General features: G+C 57.0%; 3 protein-coding genes across 3 annotated transcripts in view; 1 reads left to right on the top strand and 2 right to left on the bottom strand.

Moving 5' to 3' along the window:
• RNF25 (ring finger protein 25) overlaps positions 1 to 19,180 on the top strand; it is a 316,906-nt gene that overhangs the window by 79,334 nt on the left and 218,392 nt on the right. The gene's annotated exons all lie outside the window — the stretch shown is intronic.
• The window catches only part of CDK5R2 (cyclin dependent kinase 5 regulatory subunit 2), a 129,588-nt gene that overhangs the window by 61,225 nt on the left and 49,183 nt on the right, over positions 1 to 19,180 (bottom strand). The window lies entirely within an intron of this gene.
• On the bottom strand, positions 4,642 to 18,635 carry WNT10A (Wnt family member 10A). The gene is made up of 4 exons (XM_050752436.1): positions 17,853 to 18,635; positions 16,528 to 16,790; positions 8,188 to 8,567; positions 4,642 to 5,785 (listed from the first exon to the last, which is right to left on the bottom strand). Exons 1-4 carry the CDS (start codon positions 17,963 to 17,965, stop codon positions 5,288 to 5,290), a joined length of 1,254 nt encoding a protein of 417 aa, XP_050608393.1. The 5' UTR covers positions 17,966 to 18,635; the 3' UTR covers positions 4,642 to 5,287.

The raw sequence follows: 19,180 nt of genomic DNA on the forward strand, positions 1-19,180 counted from the left end.
TAAGCACACAGGGACGGAGGAAAGAGGGCCAGCAAGGCCGCGGCCGGCGGAAAGCAATGGGCCGGTGAAGTGGGATTTGGGCGCCGCGCGAGGCGGAGGACGGTTGGTTCCCAAAGTCAAAGGGCAGCGGCTGAGTTGAGACCCACCCAATTAACTGGGGCTACGCGCCCCAAGGCTCGAAAGCTGGTGCGCCGCCGCCTCTGACCAACAGAGGGCGCTGTGTCCTCAGCAGTTCGCGGTGGGCGGCTCCCAGCTGCTGGCCAGATGTAGGCAGCTGGACCGCGGGAGGCGCGAAGCCCTACCCGAGCCCCTGCAGACCCGCAGGCGGAGGAGGGAGGGGAGAAGAAGAGACGGCAGGGGGCAAGGGTGGTGGCAGAGCACTCCAACTGTCTTGCTCTGCAGACTCCTGGACTGCCTTCTCCTGTAGGGCAGAAGAGGGGCGCCTCCCACCCAGGGGGGGACGTTTTCTGATTCCCACCAAAGTGCAGTCTGGGCTACCCGTGGCCCTGGGCTGGCTCAGCATAACCCAGAGGGGTCCACAGGGCGGGGTGCAGGGCCTGGAGAGACCCACGCGGCAGTCTGCAGCGGGAAAGAGAGCTGGACTTTAAGGCCTTGAACTTATTGAGAATCCAGCCCTTGATTCCAGATGTTCTAACATCCACACAGACCGTCTCTGAGCTCTTTCTGCTCTGAGTGCTGTGTGCATTGGAGGAGTGAGAAACTGAGGCACAGCGGGATGGAGTACTGAGCAGACCTCTTCTCCCCATATTGTCTGGGGCGGAGAAGCTGGGCTAGAGTCCGAAGCTCAAGTGAAGGACCCCGGGGCCAGGGACAACCCCAGGGACCCCGCCCCCTTGACCTGCCCGCTGTCCCCACCCCTGGCCGCTCCCCAGGCTCCGGCAGGGGTAATCAGCTGCTGCGTGTTGCTGTAATTGGCAGCGCAGACCCGGCCTGGCGCAGGGGCGGGCGAGGGGCTTAATTGCAGGGCTTTGGCCAGCAGTCTAGGCTGCAACTCCACTGGGGGGAAGGGAGCGGGCCCCTTAGCTCCGCAGGCCTGGCTTTGGAGGAAGCCAAAGGCCTTTGGGTAGGTAGCCGGGGATCCCTTCCCCGGAAACTGGGGTTTCGTGAGTTGGGGGGAGGTTGAACCCCAGCGAGGGTGAAAGGCGGAGGAGCGGGATGCCTCGGGAGAGCTGCGGGGGTGGTGGGGGCAGATTCCAAACTCCCCACCCAAACCCCAGAAGCCCTGGTTAGTCTAGTCCGAGACTCCTCCCTCATTCTGACCCCCCTCCCCTTTCTGCTGCCCCGGTTACCCCCCTTCTTGTATCCCCAGGGCGCTCCCACCCTGGGGAAGAATGTGCCCTCCTTGCGCACCCTTGCCATAGCAACGGCACACCCCCACCCCCGCGCACCGCAGCAGCCGAGCCTGGCCCCGCGGGCGGCGAGAAAAGAGGGGGGGGCGGGCGCCTCCCAGCCCCGAGGACACACCTCGGCTGCCCTGGTTACCACAGTAACCGGGGGCATTCCAAAGTGCGCAGTCGCGAAGTGGCAAAGGGCTTCCTCACGATCCTATACCCCCCAACCCACTAGCAGGGGTTAGCGGCTCCAGGGAGAGACCTCCTCCGCGCCAACCCTAACTTCCAGGACAAGGTCCAGAGAAGAATCATGGGGTGTCCCAGCTTCCATACACCGCAAGCCTAGGGAGCAAAGGCATCTGGGGCCCCTGAAAGCCTGGCACCTGAAAAGGGATACCCCAGTCGCCAGCTTGTCCTCCTCCCCCACCAAAGCTCGAGGGAGGCGCTGGCAGCAGGAAGCTGGGGAAGGGCCCGGAGGAGCGCAGGCCCCACAGCCGAACGGTGATTACAGGGACCTGTCCCTCCCGCCCCCAGCTCCCACTCTCATTAAGTCATTTTTTCCCCTGTTGGAAAGTCCCCGTGCCTTGAGCGCAGGGGCTGGGGCGACCGCAGGCAGCTGCCGGCAACCACATGAGAAGTGGGGGGAGGAGGAGAGAAGGGGGCTGTGACTAGAGCCTGGCCACACTCCAAAGTGGAAGGCCCCCTGCCAGGGGCTAGCTAGGGGCACATTAATTTAGGGGAAGTAGAGGGAGCTCCGGGATGACCCTGAACTTGCTTCTCACTCGCCGGGGCTCTCCTACAACTACAAGTCTACCTTTGAGTGCCTCTACCCTGGACCTTGGGTGACTGCAAAGCAGGATGCCTGCGTTCTGATCTCATCCCAGCCTGGCTGCCTCTCCCTGACCCTTAACCCCACCACTACCTTCTAATCTGTCCACCACCCTCATTCTGTTATTTCCCTTCCTCCTCCTCCTTTTTCCTCCTGCAAGGAGGTAACCTAGCGCCCATCAGGTGAAAGGTGTTGGTGGCAGGGGATGTCCTCTCCTTCTCTGAATGATCTCTACCCACCTTCTGTCCTCATTTCCAAATCTCACCCCCGATCCTTCCCAGGCTGTTGGCAAGTTCTTCCTCCCTTCTAAACTGCACCCTCCCACTTTATTCCAGCCCATTTCCCCTATTTCCCGTCAGTTTATTGATCCCTGCCACACCCTTCATCCAGTATGCATAAGCTCAGTGCCATTTGGGCCCCATTTTCCTACCCTCCGTCACCTCCACATTTTCCTAATTTAGGTTCCTTATCAAGTCCCATACACCCCTTTTCAACTGTGGGCGTCAGCTTTCATCCCAGAACTCATCAGCTTCTGGGCTTCACAAGTTAGGTTAACACATATCAGATCACCTTGACTTATGTCATTAAAGCATGTCCCCTCCCTACAACTCCGGGTCCAGCCTCCTGCCCCACCCAACTACCCACCCCTCTCTCTGCACTGAACACATGCTTTGCAGCATGGCTGCTCCTACCTTATTCCAGTCCTGATCCTCTACCTCTCATCTTCAGTCTCCCCTCCCCCAGCTCGGTCCTCCTTAAGCCTCGAAGGCAGAGGAGGGTTAGGCCAGGACTAATGTTGCAGTGGACACTGCTGGGCATGGCAGCACCCCCTCAACCCCAGGCCTCCATTTACCCCACCTCTTCTCTCCTCCTTTCTGGGATGGGAGGGAGGAAGGGGGTGGAAAACCCAGCCCCCACAGCTCTCCTAGGTGATCAAGAGGAAAGGAATGAGGCAGGTGTGTCTGGTTGCTCCTGCCTACCCCTCCTCCTGGGGGACTCTCACCCGCCCGCTTGTGGGGCTGTCTTTTGGGGGATGGGGAAAGAAACCCTGTCCTCCAGAGAAGCAGCAGAGCTGAGCATTTGGAAGGCCCCACTACCATAGGCATGCCTGCGAGCTGCTGGCATTTGAAGGGGAAGGAGATGAGGGGCAAGCTCATGGGGGCAAATCTCCCAGCTGGTGGGCCTACTGGGGTGTATCACTAAGAGGCCCCCCTTTCCTTCTCATTCCTACCCAGGGGTAAGGAGACATGGATGAGGGGTGGAAAATACGGAGAATTTGTGCAGGCTGGTCACTGGGGAAAGGAATAAGTCTTCGTCCTTGCCTGGTTCATCAAGAGGGGTGCTATTCTAGGGTAAATTGAGGCAGCCAGCAGGATCCCCAAGTGTGAGCAGCATGAGGCCTGGATGCAGTAGGTTGTGTTCTTTCCCTGAGATCCTGACCTCACTCCCTCCTTCTTGAGGGTCTGTTCCAGAAAAACATCAGATCCAAGAACCAAGGAGAGTGCAACACTGGACACAAACTGCTCAACAGTGTCCTCATGGGGACATGAGGGTGGGGAGGGATTGCTGACCTGCTAAGGAGCACCCTGATGTGGGGATCTGGGAGCACAAGAGACCCAGGAAGAATGTGCCCCCTGTACCTTACTTATATACCCTGCCTGGACTCAGAGAGACCAGAATCCAGACAGTGAGTCTCCGGGCCCTCCTCCGCCACCCTTTTCCCAGCCGCGCCTCCTGGCCCCACCTGCTCCCCGGGGCGCTGGGCTGGGCTGAGCTGGGTCTTGCCCAGGATTACTCCTCTGAGTGCCTCCTGTCTCTGCAGACAGTTGCTGCTGGGCACGGCCACTCGTCCTGGCTTGTGGCAGAGGGCTCAGGCACAAGGTGGGCGGTTAGAGCTCTGGCACCAGAGCCCTTCTCAACATCCCCACTGCTTCCAACCAGTCCAAGCCCCATCTCTGATTTAGAAGATAGTTGTTATTCCTCACTGGCTTACCAGCTGTCACCTCATCCCCCTTCAGCCTGTTCCCCATCAGCGATCCACGTGAGACTTGGACCATGACACTCCACTGCTTAAGAATCTCAAGGTTCCCATTCCTCTTTAATAAAATCCCAACTCCTTACCTTGGTTTAGAAAGACACACGATGTGACTTTTGCCCACCCTCTGAATACTTCCCTTGCTAGTCTGTCCCTTGATTTCTTCACTGCAATCACAATGGCCCCTCTGCTGTTCCTCCAGCAGGCAGAGATCTTTCTCAGCTCACACTGTCTGCCTTCATATGGCCTCTGCCTGGAATGCCCTTACCCGTACTCTTTGCATGGCTTATGGTGCAGGTCCCAGCATGGGTATCACCACTCAGAAAGGCCTTCCCTGAGGAACCAGCGGCTTTGTCTGAGGAGCCCCACTCCCCACAAATCCCCCTACACCCAGCAGCCTGCACACAGCATTGTCTGAAATGACCTTGTTTGTATATTTACTTGTTTATTGCCCATGCCTCCCCCCAGCAAGAATGTAACTTCCAAGAGGACAAGTGCTGTGTCTCACTTACATCTGTGGCCCCAGTGCCTCACATTGCCACCCCCACGCCCCCCAGAGTGCCGCAAAGAGAGTGCAAAATAAATATTTGTTAAATGAATGATGAGGGGAATGGTAGGGGAGGGTGTCTGGGCCGTTTATGGAATTACTTCAGCTCAGTTATGTCTATTTCTTTTTTTTAATCCTCCTCTCTCTGCCCATCAGCTTCTATTCATTCCCTACCTCCCATCTCCAGGGAAGGGGTGAAAGGATGGAGACAGACTGAGGGGTTGCCTGGCTGACGCTTGTTTTAGTGTATGGGGCAAACCCCAGCCCAACTGAACTGTCTGGGCTTAGGGGAGGCAGGAAGAACCCAGTAAGTCCTAGAGCCCACAGAAGTGAGTGGTGGGGTTCAGACAGGCCTGGACTGTCCAGCGATCACAGACCTCAGAGCTGAGAGGTTCCTGTAAGATCATGTGGTCCAATCTCCTCTCCCAAGAGCCAAGGCGATGCTGCCTTGCCAAGGCCGTAAGCCTCAGAGGGCCAGGCTCCAGGAGGGGACCTCGTTCAGGGCCCAGGGGACCCCGGGCCGCTCACTTGCAGACGCTGACCCACTCGGTGATGCGGCACTCTTCGCAGACCACGAAGCAGCACCAGTGGAAGCGGCAGTGGCAGCGCTCGCTGCGCGTCTGGCGCAGGATGTTGTGGCCGCGGCCGCAGCACATGCTGCCGCAGCCATCCGAGCCCGCACTGCTCTTGTTGCACAGGCGGCCCACGGTGCCGGCCGAGTCCAAGCGCGGCTCGCGCTCGCAGAAGTCGGGTGACTTTTCGAAGTAGACCAGGTCGGCGGGGCTGGCCCGGCGGCGCGGCCCGGGAGCGCCGGGAGCCGGCGAGGGTGCCCCCGCTGGGCCCGGCTCCAGCTGGCCGCCGTTGCGGTTGTGCGGCCGGATGAGCGTGGCGCGGTGGAAGCGGCTGCGCAGCAGCGCCCCCACGGTGCGGAACTCGGGCGTCACCTGCCAGCACGTCTTGAGCTGGCAGCTGCCTGACGTGCCGTGGCACTTGCACTTCCGCCGCATGTTCTCCATCACTGCCTGCGGAGGGAGGCACCGTGAGGGGTGACATCGGCGCCCAGCCCCACTGCCCTCCTCCCAGCGCTGAGTCTGGCCTGCTTCTGAAACCCACTCCCATTATACAGAGGCAAACGCTGAGGCCCCGAGCGAGGGTCCCACAACCAGACAGTCAGAAAAACTTCTGTACCTGCTCTTCTGCCTCTGCCTCTCCTACCCACCTCCCACCAGGCCAGGCCCTGGGGGAATTCCCACCTTCCGGCTCCCCTCCTCTCCTGCCCGCCTTTCCAGCAGCTGCAGGGGGCCCTTGGGGCTGGAGGCTCTTGCTTCCTGAAGGGGGATCCCAAATCGGCAGGGAAATTCCCTCTCCTGCCACCCCTGGGGTAGGGGCCAGGAGCAGGAGGGTGCTGGCCCCGTTGTATCTCGCTCCAGGTTGTGTGTGTGTGTGTGTGTGTGTGTGTGTGTGTGTGTGTGTGTGTGTGTGTGTTGGGGTGGGGGGCGGTGTTCAGTGAGTTTGAGAAAGCCTTGGTCCCCCTCTCAGTGCTTCCCCTTCCCGTTCCCCCTACATCTCTTTGTAGAGAGCCAAAGGAGGGGCACAAGTGCTGGGGAGACTGCCCCCGGATTATGCTGCCTGGGACTCATTCTGCACTATGCTGAGACCCATGGTTCCTCCTAGGAAAAGCCAGCGCCACCAGGGGCCAAAGCTCTACCTGAATATAGAAAGGAACCAGAGAGAGCCAGGCTCTACAGCCCAGTGAAAGTGGAGAAGCCCTCAGGCCTCCAAGGGAGGTGGTTATGGGAATGAAACCTAACCACCCCCAACCCAGCTCACAACCTCGTCTAGAGTCTCCTCACTAAGAACCCTTTGACATTTTCACCAGAAACCCCATAAGAAGTTGGCCACATCCCCTCCTTTCCCTCAGTCTACTCCGAAAACACACTCTGAGACAGGGACAGCAATGATCCAGGGCCCTTAAACTTGGGCAGTAGGGCAGGGCCATAAGAGAGGGTGCCTTCCCCTCGAAGTCTGAAAGGGCTTCTCAGCGTGCATGTGCAGCCTGTGCTGTCAGCACCACGTGGGAACCAGCCCAGTGCCTCCCCAGGCCAACAGCTCCAGAACATCTGCTTCCCACGGGCAGCAGCCATTAATTAACCAGTTTAACGAGGAGGAGGCACCGTTGGTATGGGCTGGGATGGCGGTGAAGCTTGGGAAAAGAGCTGTACAAGGCAGGCTGGGTGGGAGCTGGACATGACCCAAGGGTAAGTGTGCCTCAGTTTACCCCGCCTCTAAGTGAGGATGGGAATTGCTGAATCAGCTTGGAGTCTTTGTGCAGGAAGATGACCCATCGTGGGCTAAGAGGCCAAGAGAAAGGAGGGTGAGACGGAGAAGGTGCCAGCCAGAGTGAGAGGAAGCCAGGAAAAAGGCCTCAACAGGCTGAGCAGAGTCAAGAGAAGGGATGATGGAGGTGGAATGTTCAGGAAAGGACAGTGCTGAGCTACCATGAGAGCCAACAGAGCATCAGAGTGCAGATTCAACGCTGTAGAACAAAAGAGCACAGGCTCAGAGGTCAACTTCCTGGGGATGAATGCTGCCTGGACCACCTTCTCACTAGTTGCATCATTTTGGGTAAGCTTCTTGGTCAATCCGTGCCTCAGTTTCCATATCTCAACATAAGGTTAATAACAGTGCCCACCTCATAGGTAGTTGTAAGGATTAAATAGGTTAATATGTAGGAAAGTGCTCAAGACAGTGCCTAACACATAGTAAGCAATCGATAAATGCAACCTCTTACCCCTTTCCTTTCTTCTACTTTTTTATGTATGTGTGTATGTATTTGTTTTTAATGAATGACCTTTGAGGTAGTAGGAGCATTTGAGGACAGAGGATAAAGGAGGAAGGCACCGTAACACAGTTCCCCAGTGAACCCTAGGAACTTCACTTACACCCCTTACTTTGCAGGAATCCCTCATTCTAGACTGCACAGAAAGGCTGGGAGAGATCACCGGATCATGGAACATTAGCATTGTGGGGAACCTTAGGGATGATCTAGTTCAACCTTCTCACTCCACAGGGGAGGAGTCAGATGGCAGTGCCAGGCCTAGACTCCTGCAGTCCTGACTGCACCCCTGTCCTTTCTCCTGGGTGATCTCCCGAGGAAGTAGGAGGAGCAGGTTGCTCAGCAGGTGGTATGCTGATCCAGGGCAACAGGGCTTGTTTCAGCCTTGTATCCCCAGGCCTAGTCCAGTGCCTGGTGCACAGGGCATACTCAGTGCATGCTTGTTGAATGAGTTAGACAGGGTCAATGAGAAGATTGCCAAGGTGTGACATGCGGGAGCAATGTGGTCCTCAGAGGAGAGATAGGCCTGGGCAAGGGGTAGGCCCTAGGCAAAGGGATTTGAAGCAGACCTGGGTGTGGGGCTCTCACCTGCCTCCCAACTCGGTTGTTGTGAAGCCTCATTCTTGCGTGGATGTCTCTGTGAGGCTCCCGGGAGTCCAGAAAGTCCTTAGAGAAGCGCTCCCCGAAGCCCATGTCGGGGCTGCAGCCGCCCCACTCCCAGGAGTCCTGCAGGCCTGGGCTGGCTGTGGGCAGGGCTGGGTGTTCCGGGACCCCATGGCTCAGGCCCTTACCACGCTGCAGTGCGTCCAGTTGTAGGCGGTGCAGCTTCCTACGGAAGGCCTCCTCATCCCCTCGCCGGGACGCGTCGCAGCCACAGGCCTTTAGTTTGCCCAGGGCACACGCATTGGACACGGCGTGTACAACACCAGCTGCCGCGATGGCGTAGGCAAAAGCGCTCTCTCGGAAACCTGTGGTTAAAGACCCAGAATACATGGACTCTGGAGGGGCCTCGACACCCCATTCTCCAGCCCACCCTTCTCATCATCCCAAGGAGAAACTGAAGCCCGGTATGTAGGAGACAGTGTGTGTTGTTAGATGGGGCTCAGTATGCAAGGACAGTATGCAAGCCCAGTATGCAAGGACACAGAGTCAAAGAAGGGCAGCAATCACGCCAGAAGCCAGTTCTTCTGCACACAGAACCTGGTGGGGTGGGAGGGAAGCTTCCCAATAGCCCTCTGCTTTTTGTACGCCCTTCTCCTATTCTTTAACATCACCTTTAGTAAACTCAGAATTTGTGTGTCTACATCTCTACTGTAGGGCAGAAAGTATCTGCTAAACACATTCTTTTTACAATCAGGGACTTAATCTATTACCTTTCACGGTGGTATCTGCAATTTTAAAATAAGCCCACAGAATGAGGGCAATGTTTAACCTAAAGAATTCATTGCCAGTGATGTTGCTGGTGGGAATGTAAACTAGTACAACCACTATGGAAAACAGTGTGGAGATTCCTCAAAGAACTAAAAGTAGAACTACCATTTGATCCAGCAATCCCACTACTGGGTATCTACCCAGAAGAAAAGAAGTCATTATATGAAAAAGATACTTGCGGCCGGGCGCGGTGGCTCAAGCCTGTAATCCCAGCACTTTGGGAGGCCGAGACGGGCGGATCACGAGGTCAGGAGATCGAGACCATCCTGGCTAACCCAGTGAAACCCCATCTCTACTAAGAAATACAGAAAACTAGCCAGGCGAGGTGGTGGGCACCTGTAGTCCCAGCCACTCGAGAGGCTGAGGCAGGAGAATGGCGTAAACCCGGGAGGCAGAGCTTGCAGTGATCTGAGATCCGGCCACTGCACTCCAGCCCGGGCAATAGAGCGAGACTCCACCTCAAAAAAAAAAAAAGAAAGAAAAAGATACTTGCACACGCATGTTTATAGCAGCACAATTTGTAATTACAAAAACATGGTACCAGCCCCAATGCCCATCAACCAACAAGTAGATAAAGAAATTGCGGTATACATATGTCACAGAATACTCCTCAGCCATAAAAAGGAACAAAACAATGGCATTCACAGCAACCTGGATGGAATTTGAGACTATTATTCTAAGTGAAGTAACTCAGGAATGGAAAACCAAATATCGTATGTTCTCACTTATAAGTGGAAACTAAGCTATGAGGATGCAAAGTCATAAGAATGACACAATGGACTTCGGGGACTCGGGGAAAGGGTGGGTGTGAGGTGAGAGATCAAAGACTACACATTAGGTACAGTGTACACTGCTCGGGTGATGGGTGCACCAAAATCTCAGAAATCACCACTAAATAACTTATTCATGTAACCAAACACAACCTGTTCCCCAAAAACCTATTTAAATAAATAAATAAATAAAATGATATTTCATATACACAATTTTGGGGGAAAAAAAGAATAAATAGTCGATGATGAAATTCCAGGCCTGAGGAGCAATGTCAATGGGCAGCAGGGTAAGTCAGAAGAGACGGTCAGCTCCTAATGCTCCCTGCCCCAAGATAGCCTGATAGGTGCATGCCCATCTTAGGCACAGCATAGGACCTTCCCTAATGACCAGACTCCAGAGGCAAAGAAATGGGTCACCAGGGCTTCCCCTTCCTTGTCCACAGGACATCCCTGAAAGCCACTCAGAAATGGGTGCTACCCAGCCACCTTGCCTGTGATCCATCCAGGTCAGCTGAAGAGGCTGTTGGAGGGATGCTAGAGGGAAGCCCAGGGTCCTGCATGGGGTCTGGCATGTAGCAGTGTTGAACATGGAGAAGGAAGGGCAAGCTGAGGCAGATACCTTCCACCAGATGTTCAGGAGGCACAGACTCTCCCTGACCAAGCCACTCTTGGGGGCTGCGGTTGGGCCGGCCTGCCCACTGGCTTGTCCACAATGCCTTCCTTCTTGGTGCTCCAGCCTGAGCCTTTCTCTGGGAACACCTGGACCTGTGGCAGGGGGAGGCCTACTTGCAAAGGAGGGTCGCATTATCAGACATGCAGGCTATCTTTTGCTTATTCTGCATCTGAGAATGGACCAGCTAGGAACAAGTTCTGGTACAAGTCTCCGACCAGCCTCCGCACACCAGAGAGAGGGCAGGCAGCAAGAGAAGCCAGAGGCCTAGGCCAATCCACCTTAATCCTCACCTGCTGCATCACAGAGCCCTGTCCTCCCCTTCCTGCCAAAAACACAAACAAACAAAAAAAACAACAAAAAACAAACAGAAAAACAAAACAAAAAACAGAAAGAAACAGAACAAGCTGTTTAGTAGTTAAGAACTGATTCCTGAAACCAGTTTGCTTCAAATCTTGGCTCTTCCACTTACTAGCTGCTAATAGCTATGTGACCTTGGCCAAGTGACTTAACCTCCTTGTGCCTCAGTTTCCTTATCTGTAAAATAGGGCTATTATCTGCCTCATTGTTGTTCCAAGAATTAAATGAATTGGTAAATTTAAAGTGCTTAGAATAGTGCCTTACTAATTGAGGAAGTATTACTCCAACATTAGCTATTACTGAGAAGTTCTTTCTCCTATCTGACCTCACTCAATCCTGCTGCATTTTTTGGGTCATTGTTTTTTGTTTCACCCTGATCAGGGACAAAGCCCAGCAGCTCATGACCCATTTTAGAACAGGTCACTTGGACCACCAGATGCCTGTGAAGCAGACTGTCTCTGTCTCTTTCCAGCTTATGGTATCTCAGTACATTTTTCCATAAGGAATTCAGCTATGAGCAGAGAAGAGGGGTTGGGGATGGGGCTGGAACCTTCTATGGGGATACTGGGAATTAGCAGGAGATGCAGAGGAGTAGAAACTGCCCTGGGAAAGTGGAACCTAAGGAGAAGGAGGATGGAACCAAGCTCCTGGGAAGCACACCCTGCATTTATCCCTTGCCTTTTATCTGTGGAACTCCGAGCACTTCTCTTATTGCTGGGGAGTCATCAGCCTGCTCCTAGGACACATGGCAATACTCAGACCTCCAGAGGCAGCCCAGGCCTCAGAAATCACCTCCACACAGACACTGCCACCACTACCAAACACACACACATTATGCAAAAGGAGAAAACACAGGTCACAGGGGCTATGGAGCTGCATCCAGACCCAGCTCTCCCAGCTCCCAGGTCTGGCATCTTTCTATTGTAGGACATGCGACTCCATGGGAGTCCTGCTGCTGAGAAGGAAACCCAGGTAGCTCAGTTTCTAGTTCCTATCACCTTGTCTGTGCATGGCACCAGGAAAGAGGATGAGGTTTGTCCGGGGAGGTGTGCAGGGCCGACCACCATCTTCTAGGCCCTGTCACATTTAAGGGTAAGCCTGGGGAAATCTGGAGAAATGTACCCCACCGCTGCAGAGTACACCCCTACCCCGTGCAGCTAAAGACACCTTCCCTACACCACCCTGTGGCCTCTGACAGCTGTCATAGCCACGTGCAAAGGTGACAAGGCAGGGCCTGTGTGGCCACCCACTGCTGCAAGTATCCAGGCCTCATAGAAGTCCAGCCCACTGGGTCTGCCCCCAGCTCCTGTTCAGGGCCCCAGTTTCGGTTCTGGCCCCAACTGTCTGGGGCAGACACAGGCACTGTGCCATCTGGCCAGCTGGAGGGGGAGCGGGTGGGGCCATGGCCAGCTGGGCTGCCCGGAGCAGGGAGAGGGGGGCTCGTTAAGACACACAATTAGCCGCCCTGCCTTTGATCTGGGACAGGGACTGCCAGCATCTAAGTGGAGTCAGCTGCTGCTACAGGCCACAGCAGCCAACGGCTGGGAAGGGGCTGGGGGAGGAGGTTTGGAGGGCAGGGGATGGTGGAGGAGAGAGGATTCAGGAGCCAATGGAAACTAGAAGGGGTTAGAGAAGCTTGAGCCCTACCCATTCAAGTCAAAGAGGGAGGGAAGGGGAGAGGTCTGGTCTCCATTCTCTCCACGCAAATAATGTGCGCATTGCTCATGTGCCTGGGCAGAGAGAGAGAGACTAGTGTGCATGTGGGAACACTTAGGCGTGACACTGAATGGAGCCACACATATGTAAAAACAGGAGTAGGTGTTTGGTGTGTGTGTGTGTGTGTGCGCGCGCGCGCGCGCGCGCGCGCACGCACATATGCATGTCAGTTTCATTTCTTGGCATGCTCTTCCATTGCACCAGCTCACCTCTCTGGGTACACAGTGGGACTTCATGTTGGCCTTGCAACTTGGGAGATAGTATAAAAGGGGATTGGGTGCAAACTTTAAAGTCAGCTGGCCTGCATTTGACTCCTAGCTCTATGGCTCACTTTCAAGCTGTGTGACTAACGGCAAGTTACCCAGCTTCTCTTAGCTTCATTTGTAAAATGATACTAATGATAGGACCTACAATATGGGGACTGTTTGGGGGTCCTAAAGCACGGATAAAATGTGGTTGAGCGGTGCCCATACAGCAGGTGCTTAGTATATGTTGGCTAATTAATTGGGTATCATTAGAATAATAGAACCTTAAGTGATCCTGGGATATGAGTGCCCATGCCTTGGTTTCCCCATCTGAGCACCACCCCAATCCCTGGAGGCCTAGGCATAAAACCAAGAGGATAAATGTAAAAAGGAGGTGGGAGAAAAATGAGCCAGGGCCATGGAGAGCAGAGCCTGGAAACCCAGGCTGCTGGCTTCCCCTGGGCTGGGAGCATGGCTTCAGGGCCTCATGCCCTCTCTTTCCATCCGTTCCAAATGGGTCTGGGCCTTAGGGAAGACAGTACCTAAACTGTGTGAGAGCTCCCAGGGCCTGCTGTGTGAATCTACTACATTTCCCTCCATCAAACCTCTCCCTGACCTCTCCTCCCCTCTCCCTCCAGTGCTGAGCCCAGCTCCCAGCTGCCCCCTCCTCAAATTTCCTCCAGTCCTCGTGTCCACAGTGAGGGAAGGGGTTCTCTGTTCCTCACAATGATCCACTCCCCTCTACCAGATGTTCTGCCCAGTACCCAGCCCAGGAACCAACCATCTAGATTCTTAGCACGAAAAGCTAGGGCTACCAGTGCCATTGGCACTAAGGTCATTGCTGCTCCTGAACTAGGTGAAGCAGCCAGCATGGACTTGGGGCCCTCCCACAGCTTTTTCTGACCCTCTCTCTTCCTACCGGAGGCCCCTGTCCCTGTCCCCCGTGGCCTAAGCTCCAGCACACCTTCATCCCCTCTGCTTGGCTGGGCAAAGCCCTATTGCATGCCTCGCCTTCCCAGGTTTGTCCACTTCACATGCTCAAGCCCTCTTCCCCCTCCCTCTATCAAAACTCCATCCCTCCAGCCCAGCTCATCTCAGGGAAGATGTCAGGACAATTCAATGATAGTAACAGCATTAAAGAAGGCCCAAGGGACCCAGGACCCCAACCCAAGCAGTGTCTGAAGTTTAAACATGGCAGAATCCACATTTAACAGGATCCTAACCCATTGATAACATGGGTCAGAAAAGGCATCAGCACCCAGACATTCCACTTGGAGGAAACGGAGGTCACCTGACCCACACAATGGGCAATGTGTAACTTGGAAAGAAAGGAGATTCCTGGTGGAAGGAAGTAGACCAGGGGCTGGTTGACACCGTGGGTGGCTTCATGAGATTCCAATTTAGCTAGTCCTCCAGAAGATGGGCCAAGATGGACTGAGAAATGACTGCCCCCAGGAGGATGAACCTGCAGGTGGAGTCAGGGGTGCAGTGGTGGCCAGTGGAGGAGAGGATTGGCAGATTTATTTCCAGAAGCCCAGAGTCCCTTCTGAGAAGCAAGAGGTAGAAATGAGGTGTGAGGTGTAGCAATGAGGGGCGTTGATGGGGAGCTGGGGAGCGGAAACCACAGAGGTAGGCCAGTGTCCTGAGGCCCAGGGAAAGTGCCCAGCCCCGCTACTGCGGCTGGAGCCGGGCAGCCACTGTCCCACTCCCTCCCCATGCTGAGCACCTCCCTGCCCTGGCTAGCCCCGGCAAGTCGTCCCTCTCCAGCCCTAACCTCCTCCCTCCACCCGTCCCCCCAGCTCACCTCGCGCTTATTAAACTGCAGGTGAACCCGGGAGCGCCTGGCACCCAGCCAGCCCTGCGCTGTTCTGCCGCTCTGAACTCTCCCCCAGGCTTCAAAGACCCCAAGGTCCTCCAGCAGGCCGCGCGGGCCTGACCCAGCGAGGCTCTCAGGGCACCTGGGTTCACTGGGTCTAGAGGGAACAGGAGGACAGAGGGGATACCAAGGCCGAGGAGAGGGATGCAGAGCTTGCCTTGCCTCACCCGAAGCTGCAGAAGTTAGAACCTCCGCGCCTACCCCGGTCCCCAGCGGGCAGAAACCAAAGCCAGGGCTACGGAGTCCTCATGGGGTACCCGAGGGCCCCGGAGGGAAACGCGGCTGCGGAGAGCGCGGGCGACCTAGAAACCAGAGGGTAGGAACGGGCGCGCGGCGGCGGTGAGCGCCGGCCCAGCCCAGCCGGGGCATGAATGGTGCCGAGGCCAGTCACTTCGTGTCGGCGCGCGGGCGGCGGGACAGGAGGAGAGTGCGGCCCGAGCTGGGCAGGACCCGGGGGTCCCGGGCAGCCGCTCCTGGACGGCTGGAGGGGCGGGAGGGGGCGGGAGCGCGGGGCAGGGCGGGGGGCGCCCTCTGAGAGCGGCGCGGCTGGGGCCGGGAGCCGTCTGCCGCGGCCCGCGGGGATTAGTTCGCGGCTGCATGCCGCCACACGCGTCGGGCTGGGCTCGGCCGGGTAGAAACAGCGCCCGGGGCGCGCGGGGGAGGGAGGAGGGAGCGCGCGGGGGCGGGGCGGGGCGGGGCGGGGGGGGGCGGGCGGCCTGGGGCTCGGCTGGTGGAGGCTGGGGTGGCCCCTGACTTGGGGGCCCAGGGGATGCAAGCAGGGGCCCTGATGAAAAGGGAAGGGCCTCGGCTTTCTGAGTTTTCCGAATTTGAGGTACAGCCTGACTCCCCAAGAAGCCTCAAGACCCAAGGCTACAAGGTGTATGCGTACCTCTCCTACTCCACCTCCACTGAAAATTGGACAAGACCTAAGAAGCTAGGGCTAAGGGGTGCCCACAATGTCCCACACAAGCCACTGAGAGGGGAGATAGATACCCAGCTAGGCCCATCCCAGAGGCAGGGCCCCCATCCTTCCCAAAAGATCTGAGTAAAGGCCTGAGATACCAGGCCAGGAGGTGGGTGCGAGGCAGAAGTGAGTGACAAAACCTCCTGCCGTCCCCAGCCCAAGCCACTCTGGTATTGTCAGGGTGGGTCACCCAGAAGTCGGGGAGGGAGGACAGGGAATGGGCTGCGGCTCCTCTGAGCTGTGAGGGGAAGAGGAGTTGACAGGCCTACCAGGCCTGCTGGCAGGAGCCACTACACACAGGCACACACACACCCAGCACCTCTGATTCAGAGAGGGTTTTCCAGAGGCAGCAGGGATGACACACAGGCTGGTGGTGTCCCCCGCCGGGAAGAGCTTCTGCAGTAGGGCAGACTTTTTACCTGTCCAGGCTGCCTCCACCTGCACCATTGGAAAAATTCCTCAACCCCTCCTCATGCTGATTCTGGGTTCTTCCTCATGGGCTCCCCATCCTAAATGTGGTTTTCTAAGTAGAGGGTAAGTAGAGGCAAGCGACAAGTACAGATATTTCCTGGGTTTGAGATATGCAGTGTCAGTGATAGGGCAGGATGACCCAGGAGTCTAGTTCTCAGGCATGGAACCTGCCACTCTCAGCCTAAACAGCCCAGTCTGGAGACAAATTTGCCCCATTTCTCTGTCCCCATGGCCTGAGACCAGGAAGAGGAAGGAAAGCAGCACGGCCAGCAGATGGGCATGTGGGGATGGGAGGATGCCAGCTTGAGGCAGTGGGTTAGAAAAGGCTGGGAATAGATTCTGAGGTGGAGATGCTGGATGGGGCAGGCAGGGGCAGGGGTGAGGGGTGAGGGGCAGGGGCAGGGGCAGGGGTGAGGGGCAGCTACCTCTGCTGAAGATGGGACTTTCATAGGGGATCTTGTTGCGAGTCTCCAGGCTTGAGCAGTTCCAGCGCTGGTCCCTGAATTGGTGTTGGCATTCGTGGATAGCGATCTGGATGCCCTGTATGGCTGAGGCAGCCACATCAGGGTGACGCACACACACCTCCATCTGCCGCCGGCTCAGGCCTGGCAATGTTAGGCACACTGTGTTGGCATTGAGCACAGGCTCCGGGGGGAGGCGGAGGTCCAGAATGTCATTGGGTGCTGACCTGCAGACATGTGGGGTGGAGTGGGTACGTGTTTTGGGGGGACCAGGAGAGCCCCATCTAACAACACACACTCTGTCCCAAAGGCCATAATCACTCCCTCTTCCAACCTCTGCTTCTGAAGGTTGGGCCCATCAGTACACTCCTCCACATTCCTGTTTCCTTGACCTCCTCACAATCATCCTGCTCAATGCGACTCACTCAGCTAGCTGCACACCCACACAGGTAAACGTGCAAATGCACACACATCCACCATGCTGTGGCCACAGTATTTCCTATGCACATTCCCAGGCATAGATGCCCATACACACAGGGTTCCCCAGGAGCCCACTCCCACAGATATGTTTCAGTCACATTCACACAGACACACCTCTGCACACATTGTGGTAGACACACAAACCCAACCCCAGCACACTTACACACATGCACACTTCATCATAGTTACAAACACACACACAAAGACACTCCCATTTACACATGTGTTCATCTTAACATACATTGACCCATGAGCTTTCACATGCACACATGGGCACATACAGAAACTGCTGTTTACCAACACAGTTTGCTGGGATCCTGGGCTCGATTGAAAACGCACACACACACACACACACACACACACACACACACACAGCTCTTGCAGCTGCAGTCTCTCACTGATCCCACCTGGGCTACCCTCTTCCAGCCTTCCAACCCCTGCCGCTACCTGGGGCTGAGCTGCAGGAAGGAGTGAGGCAGCTTGGGCTTACTCCTGGGGTGGGGGTGCATTCCCCCCACAGGACAGGAACTCCAGACTGGCACTTGCTCCCCCACACACACACCTCCCCTCCTAGTTGCCATCATACTCCTGGGCACTGCCTTGTCTCCCTGGACTGCCCATATCCTGTCACCAGTCCAACCCCCTCCTATGAGGGAGCTCACTGCCTTTGGTTGGGCACTAGCACTTGCCTATGACCCTGTCCCTCCCTTCTTCCAGGGTCCTCTACCCCAGCAAGAGCATCAGAGGCCCCTGTGGGGGGCCCGGGGTCTCAACTCTCTAGGAGGGCGGAGCATGAGGTGAGGGCTCACCTGGGCATGGCAGCAGCCAGCAGCAGTAGGAAGAACAGGAGCACCCAGAGCGCTGGCCGCGGCTGGGGCTGGGGTCGAAGCCGAAGCCAGGGGCGAGGGTGGGCGCTGCCCATGGCGCGCAGGCCCTGACGGGCTGGGAATGGGGGGCTCACAGCCCGGTGGGACTGGAGAGCCAGGGGCGCCGGCGCATGATCGGCGGGGGGTCGGGGCGGCTGCGACACACAACTCCGACTCGGGTCAGGGCTCCCGGAGCAGACGGCGCCCGCCTCCCCGCTCCATGGGGCAGCACCCCCGGGCACCGCCCTCGGGGGGGGCGGGGGGTGAAGAGCGGGCGAACCGGGCACCTCCTGGCACAGGGGTCCGGGGAATTTCCCGAGGCCCCCCCGCGACAACTCCTGGTGCCTCTCAAGGGTAAGGGGGGCCTGGAGGTGCAGCGGGCTGGGGACGGGAGGCTGGGGTGCCGGGGAGCCCTCCAGCGCAGCGCCGGGAGCCTGCGCTTCCGAGGGCGTGCGAGGCGGGCTGGCAGGGGCGGCGTGGTCTGTGTCGGGCCCCACTGCCTGGAGAGTAAGTGACTGTCCCGGCTCGGGGAGCTCTGCCGCCTTCCCTTTCCTCCCCCCACCCCACCATTTAGTGTCTCAGGGCTCTACCCCACGTGACGTCACGCGGCGGGGCGTGGAGGCGTGTACGATTCCCGAGGCCACTGCGTCCGCTGGGGACTGGGGGTGGGAGCGTCCCTGCTGAGGGCAGGAAAGGGAAAGGTGTTGGGGTCTGTGCGCGCGTGCACAGGAAGAAGCCTGTGCGTGGAGCGCGCTGGGTTGTGTGGGGGATATGTGTTACCGCGAGGTGTGTGTGCCTGGCTGAGACGCAGCTGCTGGGGAGCGCCCCCACCCCACCCCAACACACACCTGCAGGAGCTGGCGGAGAGGGGCCGGCCTCTCTGTTTCGCCTCCCCGACCAGAGGAGGGACTTCCCCCAGGCCTGCCTGGTGTTAGGCAGGTGTGGGCTCCTGCAGAGGAGTTTGGCAGCCTCTGGCTTCTACTCTCCTTTGCTGTGTGACCTTAAACAGGTGCCTCCTGCTCCTGCTCACGGAGACACCCCTGCCCCTTTGTGAAATGCGGCTCATAGGAACCACCTCGTCTCCTCAGTGAGCCCGGGGAGGCAGCAGTGTCAGGCCCCCCAGTAAATGCTTGCGTAGGAGCGCCCTGGGTGGCACGCCCTGGGAGGAGGCGTTGGAGAGCCTTTTAACCCTAGAAGTGGCCCTTGAGATAGTTTACTTAGCTCCCCTTTATTTCACAAGAAAATATCGAGGCTCAAAGAGATCACACAGC

This window comes from Macaca thibetana, chromosome 12 (genome assembly GCF_024542745.1).
Source record: "Macaca thibetana thibetana isolate TM-01 chromosome 12, ASM2454274v1, whole genome shotgun sequence".
NCBI classification, from domain to species: Eukaryota; Metazoa; Chordata; class Mammalia; order Primates; family Cercopithecidae; genus Macaca; species Macaca thibetana.

Bases quoted from the DNA above. Each gene is read 5' to 3' on its own strand.
- WNT10A (XM_050752436.1), bottom strand. From the start codon at position 17,965: ATGGGCAGCGCCCACCCTCGCCCCTGGCTTCGGCTTCGACCCCAGCCC. The intron at 16,791-17,852 runs GTGAGCCCTCAC...ACATGTCTGCAG, and splicing joins CTGGCTGCTGCCATGCCCAG to GTCAGCACCCAATGACATTC. The intron at 8,568-16,527 runs GTAGCTGCCCCT...CTTTAACCACAG, and splicing joins AAGTCCCATCTTCAGCAGAG to GTTTCCGAGAGAGCGCTTTT.